Source organism: Orbicella faveolata, unplaced genomic scaffold, assembly GCF_042242905.1.
Source record: "Orbicella faveolata isolate gen_17 unplaced genomic scaffold, um_ofav_v1 contig_2, whole genome shotgun sequence".
NCBI lineage: Eukaryota > Metazoa > Cnidaria > Anthozoa > Scleractinia > Merulinidae > Orbicella > Orbicella faveolata.
Window position 1 is genome coordinate 31,633,333 of NW_028301547.1, and position 14,661 is coordinate 31,647,993.

Consider the following 14,661-nt stretch of genomic DNA (forward strand, 5'->3'; position numbering starts at 1 on the left):
CATTTATTTGAAAGAAAAATCGAACTTTTCTTCAGGGCAAAAGACCGTCCACTAAAATATACAAGTAGCGGACGGTTTTTCTTTTAATTCGTAACGTTTTAGCCTTTTAAATAGCATCTCATAGTTTTTTTTTTCTTTTTGACAATATCAGATACCTATGTCAACTGCAATTTACTTGATCTTCGCGTTGTGTCACGTACAACTCGTTCCTCGCCTCCGTGCATCTCTCACGTAGCTCGCGTGTCTCACCCTTAACGCGCGTGTCTCGCGCGTACCGCGTTGGGTTTGTTCCGAGAAAGAAAATTAATTTCTGAAACATTTTTTTTAAGTTTTCAAAGTAATCTCTTCAGATGTGGTGTGTTCAAGAAATCAATGGATTGCATGCTAAGGCCTCTTGCTCTCGAAAGGGAATTATCTGCTAAATTTAATAACATTCGAAATGGACTGTAATGCAGTAGTCACAATATTTCTTGTGATGGCCCTTTGCACCCGATTCTCAGGAAAACTGTTCCTAACAATCTCACAGAAAAGTGTTTCACACTCCTACTGAGAAAGATTGTGTTACGTGTTGCATCAGGCTACTGGTTACATGAAATGAGGTGAAAAAGAACTATAGACGAAAATTCCCATTTTGAGTTTATATGTCACGTGAGGAATGTTGGTTACCTTGGTGACTGCAATTCGATCGAAACGCATTTAGAATTGGAACACTAAGATGGCGGCCGTAGCTGTGGTGAGGGCAGATACAACGGGTTCTGTGGCCTCGAGCTTTGAACAACTACTTCCCAAAGCGAAGGAAAAGTTGAAAGATAAGGTTAAAGACACACTGGATCCGCTTAAAGTCTTAGATCCGGTCAGAAAAAAGCTCACATCGGTCGAGGCACAACGAGTTATAGCTGTCGTTGATGATTCGATCAAGAGATTGGAATTAGTTTCACTGTTGCCTCACATTATCGAGAACTTGAACCGTTTCTCGGTGATTCTTGGATCCGATCTGGTTCAGGTTTTGGAAGAGCATGATCGTGTACAAGCCTCTTATCAGAAAGCCGTTTCGAAATTCTCACTCGAGCAAAGGCGCACTCAGTCCGCTTCCCCCACAGTATCGAATGTTTCATCACGTCGTTCTAGTGAAGCTTCCCAAGCTGTGTCAGAAAACCAAGACGGAGTCGTCAAAGAACCTGTTGTTCTGCAGGAAAGCAGGGCAAGTTCTGCTTCAAGGAAGCGTTCCTTAAGCCAAAAACCAGGTCGTTTAAGCCCACTCCAAGCGAGCGACGATCAGGCTGTAGACCTCAAAGTAGTGTATGGCCTCAGCACACACATGAAGCATTCTGTCAAAAATATCTTGCGTTTGTTTGCTTCTAATCCAGCAGCCATGAATGCACTCAAAGACCTTAGGAACGAACGGTCGGCCGAAGTGAATGGAATGATCGACGAACTGGTTACCTTGAGAGCGATTCTGTTTGAGAAGTTGCTAACAACACCAAGCGAGGAGAAAGAGAGGAGACAGTATTTGAAGCAGATTGTTGCGAGGGAGATGAAATCCAGTGAAACTGGACGAAAACTTCAAGAGGAACTGAAGAGAGCTATCGATGACAAAGAAAATGAGGTACCGTTAAAAAGTACTCTACATCTTTTAAATTCAAAAAACACGTTCTCGATGTTTTGAAAACACCCCCCCCCCCCCCTTACCTCCACCCTCTCACCCTCTAATTGTCCTCCAAGTACAAGCTATAGGCAGTTAAACCGTTCTGTAGCTTCTCAGGATAGGAAGCAGAGCAATAATCCTTCTCCCATGAATTGCACATGGAAACCAGTGCTGAAACCACAGCAATACTGAACAATACAATATTGGAATACCTACCAAATACAACCCATAGGGAAGCTTCAAAAAATTGAGCGTAGCATTTTCTTAGCTACAACTCAGTAAATACCTCTGACGTGGAATCAGAGTGTATCAGTGTACAGGACTGGAAAAAAGTGTCGTCCAGTCATCTGGACAAGTAGATTTTCCTGAGATCTTGGTTTTTGGACCAAGATCTCTGTTTACTGAGATGAAAATTTTCCCATATGAACACTCCAGCCAGGGTGGCAGGATGAAATGTTTTTGAAAAAATAGCTTTGCTTTTGCAACATAGCAGCCAAAATGGAATTACCTTTATTAGGTAAGTTACAAGGGTCCACAAAGCTACGATAATCATGAATGATACAAGTTTACGTCCCACCAGTTCGGTTTTGTTTCTTGAATTTCATCCCACTACACCAGGCTAAAATTTCCCATATGAACAGGCAACAACATTCGTCCCAGTAACCCAGCCAGTCTGGTGACAGGGTTCATATGAAGAGACCCTTACAATGCAAGAACATTCACTGTGCAACTAGGGCAAGAGCAAAAAGTAAAAATATTTGGCAGAATTTCTGATGCTCAAATCAAAATTATTGCTCGCTGCTGTGTGTAATCATCTGACTGATTTTTTTCTTTTTTGTTTAATAAAGACTGTTTTGCTGGAATCAAGTTAGAACTATGAGAAACAGGAAATTAAATGTACATAATATTTGTAGAACTTTGCATAATAGTTTGTGATACATTTAGGCCAAGCAAAGTGAGACGGGAGCCACTAAATTAAAGAAGGGTTTAGGAACTGAGACTTTTGCAAATTAGGGAGCAACTCCTCCTGTTCATCTTACCTCTCCCCCATCACTTGGAAATCATAGTTTAAATCATAAGGCACAGTATCTCGTACATATGTATCTGTAGCTAATTTGTTGAATTTTGCACTTCACATAAATTAACAGATTTCCAAGAGGAATGACATCATTCGAAGACTGAAAAATGACATCTACAATGTTGAGAAGACTGCAGAGGAGCAAAGTCGCAGGATCATAACTGAGGCAGCCAAACAAGATGCATCAGAAATGAAAACTTCTGACAGCAAGAAAAGCAAACTACAGCAGGAAATTATAGAGCTGAAGAAGAAACTAGAGTCAGACACACTAGCTCATAGAGAGAGTGAACTGGCTTTGCGAAAGGTACTGCCAATAAGTAGTTATCACATCTGCACACATTTCTTTGGCAACTTTTCTAAATCCTGTGAACTTATTTTTAAATAGTCAAAACAAAAGACAGGATTCTGCTACACAAATGTTACTGCCTAGATTAGTAGGCCAGTAATGCATACAGAGGGATGTATGGCTGTATATCATTTTAAACCATTCACACATTTAGTACCAACCAACAATAAAAAAGTTAAGGACAAGTCTTGTGTAAAGCGAAGTGACCCCTAAAGTCACACTGTACTACTACCAGTGTTTTATCCCGTTTTTGTTGTGTTGTGTGCCATAATGATTTGATTTAGTGCTCGGGAGGATCATTTTGTTTTCGAAGTTCATGTGAGGTGCTTTTCAGAGGGGGGGCGCTTATTAGAGACAGGGTTCTTTATCTAATACCTCAGTCCAGTGTCGTAAGTTTTTGTAGCATTTTATGAAAGATTGTTGAACACAATTAGTTTTTTTTGTTTAGCGAAAATACAAGATTGAAACAGAGGTAGAGAACTGGATTCAAAAGTTTGATACTGATATGGGAGAAAGACAGGTATGATGCAATTTTTTACTTTCTATTTCTAAAAGCATGCTCTTTATTAGTTTAGTTACAATTAATTAGTAAATATTTTTAAAAACACAACAACACTTTTCAGTTTTCGGAACATGTTTTCAAATTTGCCACAAGTCACACCCATTTTTTTATTCGACGGTTGCTTTTATGATCAAGTAGATGGAGTAGCTATGGGTTCACCTCTAGCCCCTGTATTAGCCAATTTCTTTATGGGTTGTTATGAAAAACTTTGGTTAGATACTTACACTGGTCCTAGAGTACTATACCATCACAGATATGTAGACAATATTATTTGCTGTTTTAGAAACAGTGAACATGCCAATATGTTTTTTGAATACCTCAACATGTGCCATCCTAACATCAAGTTCACAATGGAAACAAAGGAAAAAGGTCAATTGCCATTTTTAGATGTATTGTTATCTAAGCAGAGCACTAGTGACGATCAATGTTCTTGTGTCACTTCTGTTTTTCGGAAGAAGACTTACACTGATTTACTAACTAATTTTTTTAGCTTTACTCCCTTTAAGTACAAATTAGGTTTAATTAAAACTCTCATAGACACAGCCTACGAAATTAACAACACTACTCAGGGCTTTCAAAATGACATCAAAAACCTTTCTGTTATTTTGAAACGTAATTTGTTTCCAAGTTGGCTAATTGACAAGTCGGTTAAGGGTTATCTCAAAAAGATCAAAACCACAGAACAGAATGTAGATGCTGCAACATCTGACATATCCAAATGCCATTTTTATAAACTACCATATATTGGTTTTTATTCTACCTACACAGGGAAGAAAATTTCATCTAATATTAATAAGTATTGCAAAGATTTAAATGTAAAAGTTATATTCTCTCCTTTCAAACTGAGCAGTATGTTTAGTCCTAAAGATTTTATTCCCGAGTCTCTTAAATCACGTGTTGTGCACCAGTTTACGTGTGCGAGCTGTGGAGCTCGTTATATTGGTGAAACCAATAGGCATTTTCACACACGTGTTAATGAACATCTTTTTCGGGACAAAAATTCCCATGTTTTTAAACATCTCAATAATATTGTTCTAAGCATTGTCGAGACAATTGTGATGCCTCCAGTTTTAAAATTATTGATTTTGCTGAGACTTTCTCGCAACTTAAAATCAAGAAGAGTTTTCATATTGAACGGTTAAATCCAGAACTCAACAAACAAGTTGAGCATGTCAATTTATCGTTATACTTTTAAATGTATCTATTTCAGCTTAGTGGTTTTTCACTATTGTTCTTTTCAAAATTTTTATTGGTTAGTTTAAATAAGTTTTCATTTTACGTTAATTTAAATTTATAAAGGCTCATTGTATAGGCTGTTACATATATAATAAGGATCTTTCTGTAAACCTTATATATTCATTATGGCTGATGATGATGTTTGAAACATCGAAACGAGTTCCGAAAACTGAAAAGCGTTGTTGTGTTTTTAAAAATATTTACAACACTTGTGCTATCAAGACCCTTTGGTAAAATTAATTAGTAGATTTTAATATTAGTTTTGTATTATTCTTGCTATTTTAACTCTTCATTTCCAATAACTCACCTCATTCTGCTACTTAATTATCTATTATTAAACTGTGAATTATTGAATTATTTCTGCTTTTTCCTTTTCGAGGAGAGAAAATAGAGTTTTGCAGACTTGAATCCTGAAATCCTTTTAATGAACTTTTTCTTTCCAGGACGAGTTTGATGCTTTAGATGCAATTTACACGGAAGAAAAGAGACAGCTTAACGAACTGGAGGAGCGTTTCAAGACGCTAGAAAAGGAATATCTAGAAATCGTGGAGGCGAGAAGAATTGCTAAAGAAAAAGCTGAAGCTGCGGAAAAAGAATTGAATCTGAAAATACGCGCCGCCAGACTCATCCAGTCGCTATGGCGCGCGCACAAGGCGAGAAAGGCGCTGAAGAATAAAAAGAAAAAAGGAAAGAAAGGCAAAAAGGGCAAGAAAAGTGGAGGAAAGAAGAAAAGATAGTGAGATGCTACGAAGGCATAGGCAAATTAAGACGACGATTTTTCAAGCATGAGCATAAAAGTGGGGACAGCCGGACATAAGCATGAGCATAAGAATATCAAAACCTTGCGCTTTTCTTATGTTTATGCCTCTGTCTCTGTTATGTACAGCGGGGACGTGGTTGGCATAAGCATAAGCGAAAGACTTTCAGTCAATCAGCGAGCACTTTATGCTTATGTCAACCATTGCCTCACTGAACATAACACCGACATATGTATCAACAGAAGCAGAGGGATGAATGAATGATTATACTTATGTCGCATCCGTCCGCAATAACGCGTAAGCTTCTTATGTTTATGCTTATACTTGCGTCGCAAGTGAGATCCGGGCTTGGTTTGCAATGGAAGCTACTTCAGCAGTAAAATGGCGTTTGTACACATGCGCTGTTCATTCATCTTGGTACATCTTGTTCATATACTGAGGCGCTTTCCATTCAACAAAAATTCCAAGAATTCCGAAATGGGGAAATTTGGTACGGAAATTTCCCAGAAAAGTGTTCAGAAAGTCCGAAAATTGTTGAGTTTCCGAAAAGCCTACTATTCCAACGAAAATTCCGGAACATTCTTGGAGGAAAACCAATGGAACGGAAAATTTCGGTAAGACATTTCCGTAAATTTGACTATACCTCGCGAGGTTGTCCCCTTTTCCAAAAGTTTCCGAAAATGTTATACTCGTCACTGGCAATTTGCAGAAATTGAAACCAGAATTTTACATCGAATGGATAGTGCCCTGAGTTTTTTGGAGAACTGACATCGAGGCAGTGCAAAACAAATCAAATTCCATTGTTTTTTAGGATTGTATTGTGACTTTGCACATAGCTGTAATTATGAAAGAGCGAGATACAAAACTTAGAAAAAAGCAAACAGAATGGTTAAAAATAACCGCGAGTAAGATAAAAATTCATGTTTTTGTGAACTGACATCGACGTTACATCGAATCGTCGTCGTGCGAATTGGCTTAATCGTTGTAGTTAATGTACAATATAATTGTAAATATTCAAACCATGTAGTGCAAAAAGTAGCACGAAATAAAAACAAAGCATGTTCTTTAAAGGAATTGACAAAAAGGTATTTTTATCTGTTGCAGAGTATTCTGATTAACTTAACTTATTTCAAACTGCTGTAACAGTTTGTTAGCGTGTGTATCAATCCCTTTCTGAGGGGAGGGGAGAAGGAAAAGCCTGCTTCTCAAGTTAACTCATTGACCAAGACATTTCAGGCGACTTTGATGACAAGACAAGCAACTTTCGGAGGTTTGATCCAAATTCGAAAAACCTGACTGTACACTTGTAAAAATCAGACCTTTCTTTTAGAATATATCCAGCTTAGGCTAATGAGAGACAATTATACGGTATAAAAGAGCGAGCAGTCCTTCGAGGTCCTTGAGCGAGAAAATAAATTTACACAGCGACTCACAAGGGCTGTTTATAAAAGAAAAAAGAGACTGTTTGCCGTCCTACCCATCACGGATCGGAGCTCGGAGTTTTCTTATTCCAACCCGTGAGAGTATTACAGCACTGAATAACTCAATAATATCACTGTATACCCTCCATACCACAGTGGAGCTGGCGGCAAGTTAGTTCGATTGCCGCCCTCGGGTTCAGTTCCCGAAGGTGCTCCCGAGAATCGAGGGGAAGAGGGCGGGCTCGTTTTCCCGAACAGTGGCCGATAATCTAACCTAGCGGGAAAGGGAATTAGGCAGGGAACACTGACAAAATGCCATGATACAATAGCGTATTTCTGGTAATATTGCATCCTGCATGGTGGGGAATAAAGGGAAAATATAGGTTCCACAGATTTTCTAGTCCTTCGATCCTTGTTTAGTCATCGGCCTTTTCCATATAGATGTCACTCCGATTACCAATGATTGGCGATTGTGGTACTGGACGCAGATAACCACTTAGTCGGCATGTTGTTTCACAAGCTCAGCGTTTTGTTTCTTTGGCACTGCACGATTATGTCTGAATGTGATTAAAGTTGGATGTTGTGTTGTAAGTGGGTCCTGAAAGGCGCGGAATAAATCCCGTTTCAGAAAAAAAAATCCCTTTTCAGTCTAATTACATTTAAAAAATTAATATGTATATGCAGAATCATTCTCCAAAGTGTCCAAATTACTCCTTAATTTGGATAGTGTCGAGATTTTCAAGTAATTTTGACAGTCCAGTACGCAACATATGTGAGAGGACAACCTGCTTCAGCTGATGCTTATCCAATTTGGAATTAACTGGATTTTAAAAAATCCCTCTGACAGTCAAATTGGACTAGGCGTACGGCCTCATCCAATTTTAACCGTCTTGGGAACTTTTTTCATCCAATTTTTTCTAAATTGCGGGACAGATTGTCCTCTTACGTAACTTCTTTTGATTTGCGCATGCTCAAATACAGGTTCACAGCTGTCTAAGCATATCACCGACACGGGGCAGGAGAAGTGTGTTAGTTTCCTTGAGAAATGCCATTGAGCATGAAATATATATAAACCAGAGGTGTTTTCCAATCCCATTTTATGTTTGTGATTCCAATTATAAAAGCCCATTCTCCCAGTGTAAAAATAGCAAACTCCCAGCCGTTCATTTTATCTCATTCAAGGCCCCCCTCTCTTTAATATTTGATTTTGAATAACGGCAGTTGGTGGTCTAAATAATGAGATATTGGTAAGGGTCCAATGTTGGAAGTCAAGGTGCAAAGTCCGATGAAATGACATACAACTTCGAACTAATTGGATTTTCTTTAGTAGCCGGTGGAAGTTTTAAATAACTGTGTGGTAGAATGAACGATGAGTTATGAGTTTGTTTTGTGAGGGAAATGGAGTGATATCGTTCCCTTGCTGATTAAAAAGAAAAAATTTGTCCTGCCAAATTAATCGTGATATGTGTATCTTTAATACGAAATCCCTGTTTTCCTGAAAGTGAGTGGAACGCTACCTCATCCAAATCGCGCAACTAATTTCGACCGTCTTTAACTCTGAAACATGAAGAGATTTACAACACTGAACGCCAAAGGACGCGTGGTCTGCGTGAATGATAAAACGTGAAGCGCGAGAAACTCGCGAGAAACGCGCGTGACAGGCAAAGATAAGCGCGGCATTTCGCGGACTCTCACCTACGTTCTCAAAAACAACTAAATAACAATAAGAGGGCTGAAAGATCAGTTACTAGTATATCTTCGCACCAATTAAACAAAAATTACCTTACAACAAATTCATTAATTCGTTATTCCACAAGGGTTATGTTCTGGCTATTTCTGGGCTTCCAGAAATACAGTTGATGAGCATTAGCCGAAATGACCTGCTTTGTTAAAACGCCCTGCCGGGAAATTACTTAACGCCAGGATGTCGTGTCTTTTAGCCTAGATATTGACGCCTTTTGGCAGAAAAAGATGTAAATAAACAGTGTTGATGCCAGCTTTTTCATGCAGATGCTGGTCTATTAAAAGTCTATTGTCATTTCGGAAGTCGTGCGTGAACTGACCTCTTGGCGGACCAATCATCGCTTTGAATGTACATTTTGTGGCAGGTAACGAAATGACCAATCAAGCGTAGCGGCGCTGTTAAAACTCTTTCATATTTATACACGAGTTTCTACACACGCACTGCACATTTTGATTTACGGTTCTTCACGTTTCGCCAGATTAGATCTAGCCACTTCGTATTTGTATCGGTACGGAACAGGCAAGATAAAGCCGAGTGAATACCGGAGGCAATTCTTTTCTTATCATTTCTGCGTTGTTAACTAGAGTCAAGGTGGAAGATCATACACCAATTTCGAGTTCTATAAACTACCGTCGAGTTCTGACTAGAGTAAAACGAGCTGTTATGGAACTTGAGTTAGATGTTACTGGCCCAAGAATAAGAGAAGAGAAAGGTCCCACGCATCGGAATGGAAGGGCAATTTCAAGAAAGATGAAACGACGAAGATTAGTGGACAAGAAGGGACGAGTTCATCTTAACTATGTAAACGTGCCGGACCGCGGACAGCTGTATTACCTCTCTGACCAGTTCACAACTTTAATCGAAGCTCGCTGGCGATATGTTATTCTAATTTTCTCGCTGGCTTTTATCGTGAGCTGGTTAGTGTTTGGATCGATCTGGTGGGGAATATACAGTTATCGCCTTACATACAACAACATAACATGTATTGAAAAAGTTAACTCGTGGACTTCGGCGTTCTTGTTTTCGTTAGAGACACAAACTACCATTGGCTATGGGGGTAGACAAATAACACCAGATTGTCCGGAAGGAGTCATTTGCCTGCTAATACAATGTATCATTGGTTTATTAATCTCTTCTACAATGCTGGGGCTTATATTTGCCAAACTTTCGCGGCCTCACAGACGCAGAACTACCATACTATTCTCTCGCCATGCGGTCATCGGTCCTCGCGATGGCAAACTCTTCCTCATGTTTCGTCTTGCGGACTTGAGGAAAAAACAGCTGATTGAGTCACACATTCGCGTTTATTTCATACGCCGGCACAAAACATTAGAAGGAGAGGAAATCGGTTGCTTTAGACATCCTCTCACAGTTGCTTATGACAATGACAACGACGATGACGAGAAAGTATTTCTGTTCGCGCCTGTTGTCCTCCTACACGAAATCAACGAGGACAGCCCGTTCTTCGATTATTCGGCCGACGATCTGCTCTTCGCCGACTTTGAAATAGTTGTGCTGCTAGAAGGGATCGTTGAGCCTACGGGAATGACTATGCAAGCGCGAACTTCGTACGTGGGTGAAGAAATTCACTGGGGTCATTTATTTGTCGACATCATGAGCTATAAGGACACGTCAATTGGCGATGGACACTTCAGTGTTGACATCTCGCGGTTTCACGAGACGTTTGAGGTCGATTTACCGCGAGAGAGTGCAAGAGAATTTTACAAAGCAAGACGTGACAGGAACGGGCGAGAAAGCGAACAAGAAAATTCCCAGCAGCAGGAAATAGAAGAAAACGTTGACCTAACGGACGCATCCCAGAGATTTGCCCACAGCGGGATCTCACTCGTTCCAAATGGAGACGTGGGAAAACAAGCTGCAGTCACTAAATTATAGACGGTTGTTTGCATTCGCATTTCATTTGTAAAAGGGGATTTAAAAAAGCGATGGACAATGTTATTCGTAAGCAGCAGTCCGAATTAAATGTCCCGCTATTTTCTTTCATAACAAACTTTTCAGCTCATTTAAAAATACATTATTCGCATCCAATCGTTGAAAGACTTAAAACTCACCCGACAAACTGCGAATTGTTTTATCTTTTGTGCCTGCGAACAATTAATTCGTTTTCAAGCTGAGAGCTTTTGATTTTTCTGGGCTGATTTAGTTCGGTCTTTAATCTTTATTACAAACCGAGTGAGAAACATTTTATTTACACCTGTGCTGTCAAAATGGCCAACTACGGTTTTTTTGGTTTGAGCTTCACACGATGTAAGGATATTTTTTGCAGAATGGAAATTATAAGTTGTATTGACCCAACCAGTTATTATAAGCTAGTTTGAATTCAGTGTTTTCGTTAACGCAGTTAAAGAAAAAACTAGGCTCTGTAAAATTAAACGGCATATTTTGTGCTCATTTCCTGTCAAGATTGGACTTTCGATAACAGTTGCCATACGTTTGCAAGGAAATCGCTTTGATATTCATAACATATGTTTAAGTTGAACAAGTCTTTTTTATCAGTAAATTATTTTGTTGTACTAGCAGGTTCGGTAGTCCTAACTGATTGTTTGAAAAGCCACCGCCTTGAGTTTAAAGCCGCGCCGGTATTTTACATTTTGAGTGTGTCTCGTACCAACGTTTGTGTTGATAAACATTGTCTGTTTTTCTATTTTGTCTTGCATTTAATATTTGCCTAGTCAGTCAGTACCAGTTGTCTGTTTTTCTTTTATTCCTTGGGTCCTTATTTGTTTTTTCTTTCCGCCCGTTTTAACCTCTAATCTTTGATGGAATAATCCTGCTACAATATTTCGCTGTCTCGATACAAAGAGAATTCACATTATGCATGCATTCCGAACTTACGATAACAGATACTTCAATTTGTTTCTGCGGCTTTTGGGCATAGTGGCAATCAAAAGCCTCTTTAATTTAAGTAAACAATGTACGTTCAATGACGGTTTTCCAAAGGGTCCTAAGGCAATATTCGAAATACCGCTCGAGTTAAGTTTCGTAGCCGCAGATTTGCTGACAGAATGTGATAATTTTCCACTGACTTGTCCAAGATTATACATGCAGCTAAATATGGATACCACGTGAGGGGCCTTTTGCGCGATATCTGTTTTGGAGGCATTTCGCGTGATTTGTCAAATTATTTTGCGTCACAACAGGTATCTTCACGCGATGAGAATGATTAAATATGCAAATCACGAGGTCCTTTCATAGTTTGTGCTCACCCTACTGAACTTTCTAGAAGGTAATATCTGCTCCCTGATAAACTTTGCTCTTGAAAATCTAAATTTCATTATTTCAAAATGAAACAAACCTTGAACGCGCAAATTGAGTTTATTTGTTGAAAGTTTTCTCAGTTATATCGGTCAGGTGGGACCGAAGGAGTTTGTATTGCAAAATTACGCTACTCAGTAACAATACTTTGTTTCCGAGGAAACCCGAAAAACAGGTAAAAATAATGGTCAAGACTTGCGTCGTCATGCACGCATTAACGACCATCTCAAAGACTTCACTTACAAGTGACTTTGAGTTGTAAACAACTTAGTGCGTTATCTGGCAAAGTTTGCCAATTAGCAGCCTATGATTTGTTCAGCTGGTAGCGCCGAAAGTTGATCACTTCTTGATTTGTTGTTAGTTGCCACTTTCGATCAACTAATATTAGATTCAGAGTTACTGGCGCGAGTGCTTCACGAGCTCAACTCGCGCTACAATCGCGCTCCACGCTCGCTAAACACACGTCCGATCCGCGGAATTGCGTAATCCAACCCTCGCCCACTTTGATGCGATTCGGACCATATATATGTATGTTTTGTTTTTTTCGAAAACAGGAAATACGGTGAACACAGTGCACTGTAATGACCCGATCAATACTTTTAAAATCCTTATAGAGATATATGACAAAGATATACTGAGACAAAATTATTTCAGTTTGATGAGAGAAATTTACATAATTACGACACCGTGTTAAAAATTCCCCTGATTACGGGATAGTAACTACTCAAAACAGCTTCGGAAACACGCTGCAGAGCTTAAATTTCCTTTAAATCTCGATATGAAAGTGTAAGAGTCAGAGAACCAGAAGCGCAAGGAACTATGGGAAAGGGATATAAGAGAGAGCACCGTACCCAGGTCTTGCACAGCTAGATCATAATCGGTAGGTATATTTTGCAGGTTGCAGGTTGAAACGACTTGTTTATTTGAGTTGAAGTCGCATAAACCCCAGTACAAAGGCTAACCGCAACCAACCTAAGCTAATTTAGGCTAACTGGAGAGCTATTCCGAACATAAAAGTCAATTTTTCAACCTGCAACCTACAAAACCCACCTTGCCCGATCATAATCCAGCGAAGAGCCTGGGAACAAGGTTTGGAGTGACATAAGGCATGGAGAGTACTGGCAAATATTGACAGTGGCGGGTGTTGCTAAATGGTTACAGAACGTTTTAAAAAAGCAAGTCGAAATATTAGAAGAATCGCACACTACTAACTACCACAACTTTGTTCTCGAGTTCAAAAGCGTTTCCTTGTGCACGTTTAATTTACTTTGCGAGAAGGTTGTTAGGCTCGATTTAACAAAGACCGGACGCGAGAGAGCGGCGGAAATCGAGCCTAGAAAGTTACATACCTTTGAAGAAACGTTAACTAATTAAGTTCAATAAGGCCCGGTTCATACGCCGTACTTCACAAGAGCCGAATCGAATTTGAATTTAGGCCGACCCAAATTAATTTAGACCGGCTGAATTGATTCAGACGCCATACTTCACATGAGTTAATTTATTGAATTCGATTCGGCTCATGAGAATACGGCCTCTGAGCCGGGCCTTACAAGGAGCAAGTGTTGACAATATATCTTCAAGACTAAAAGGCTCTAAAACAATTTTCTTCTGCATTACGAGAAAAAACAGGAGAGAGTTAATCCCCCATATAGGCCTTATTCCCAAGATAATCGCTCTCCTATTATCAAGTTATTTAGATCTGTCCCGCTATCAGAACTAGAAATAGCCCATCCTGGGAACCGTGACATAGATTTGCTCAGATGGACATATCACATCTCAAGCAACTTCACGTGCATTTTCAATCTCCATGAGATGTTACTTGAGAACAAGGCCGACCTTATAATCACGTGGAAGTTATTCCCATGCGATAGTTGAAGTATATATATTACTAGAATTCCTCGAAGCATAATCCTCCGCTAATCAGGTTTCTTTAATTGAACAAAAGGCGAAACCAGATCTTAATCTGTTTAAGAACAGAGTCGGCCCAATTTCTTTTGATGCCTCTGTCAAGTTATTCTGTTACGCCTGGACTTACAAGAACACGGTTTATTAGTACAGAATAGCTTACGACGTGCTTTGAAATAATCTTATACGAGGGAGAACATAACAACGCTATAATCATGGGACCACTTGGAATGAAGATTTGTATCCTGATCTGAACCGATATAGAAATTTCCATGAAGATTACTGTGAAACATGTGTGATAATTGTCGCATGAAATTTTCGTCGTAAGTGGGGATCTGAGAAACGTGGGATTAAATGTTGTACGAAAAAACAAGAAAAATATATATTTCACAAATTGCACGTGATTTATTCTTTTCGTTGTTTTTTCATGGGATAAAAATCGAGATTGTGGCAAAGGTGTGCGGCGGCTTATTAACCAGGGGATATATCAGATAACTGCTGAGCCAAATGGTCTGATAACCGAAATATTCCTGTCCACTACTCATCATCGAGGTACTCTCTTTTAGTTTCTTTTTATCCTTTTTACTTCTTATTTCGGCTTAAACATTATTATTTTGAAGCTAAGCTAGAAAGCAGTACTGAATTCGAAATCGTGGTTGTGAAACTTTTTTTTCCTACGCTTTTCGTCTG

The 14,661-nt window shown here is 39.3% G+C and overlaps 1 protein-coding gene and 1 pseudogene across 1 annotated transcript; both read left to right on the forward strand.

Annotated features, from left to right (window-relative positions):
• The first annotated feature begins 680 nt into the window (after window positions 1-680).
• LOC110051539 (dynein regulatory complex subunit 10-like) lies at window positions 681-6,709 on the forward strand. Its single transcript, XM_020757576.2, has 4 exons — window positions 681-1,606; window positions 2,794-3,027; window positions 3,518-3,589; window positions 5,311-6,709. Exons 1-4 carry the CDS (start codon window positions 716-718, stop codon window positions 5,602-5,604), a joined length of 1,491 nt encoding a protein of 496 aa, XP_020613235.2. The 5' UTR covers window positions 681-715; the 3' UTR covers window positions 5,605-6,709.
• A 2,458-nt stretch (window positions 6,710-9,167) lies between these two features.
• On the forward strand, window positions 9,168-11,455 carry LOC110051572 (G protein-activated inward rectifier potassium channel 3 pseudogene; annotated as a pseudogene).
• Window positions 11,456-14,661: the final 3,206 nt, after the last annotated feature.

What these genes read in the sequence shown, in the direction of transcription:
- LOC110051539 (XM_020757576.2), top strand. Translation starts at nt 716, where the DNA reads ATGGCGGCCGTAGCTGTGGTGAGGGCAGATACAACGGGTTCTGTGGCC. An exon ending in TCGATGACAAAGAAAATGAG is followed by an intron (nt 1,607 to 2,793) that starts GTACCGTTAAAA and finishes ATAAATTAACAG; the next exon opens with ATTTCCAAGAGGAATGACAT. An exon ending in CTGATATGGGAGAAAGACAG is followed by an intron (nt 3,590 to 5,310) that starts GTATGATGCAAT and finishes TTTTCTTTCCAG; the next exon opens with GACGAGTTTGATGCTTTAGA.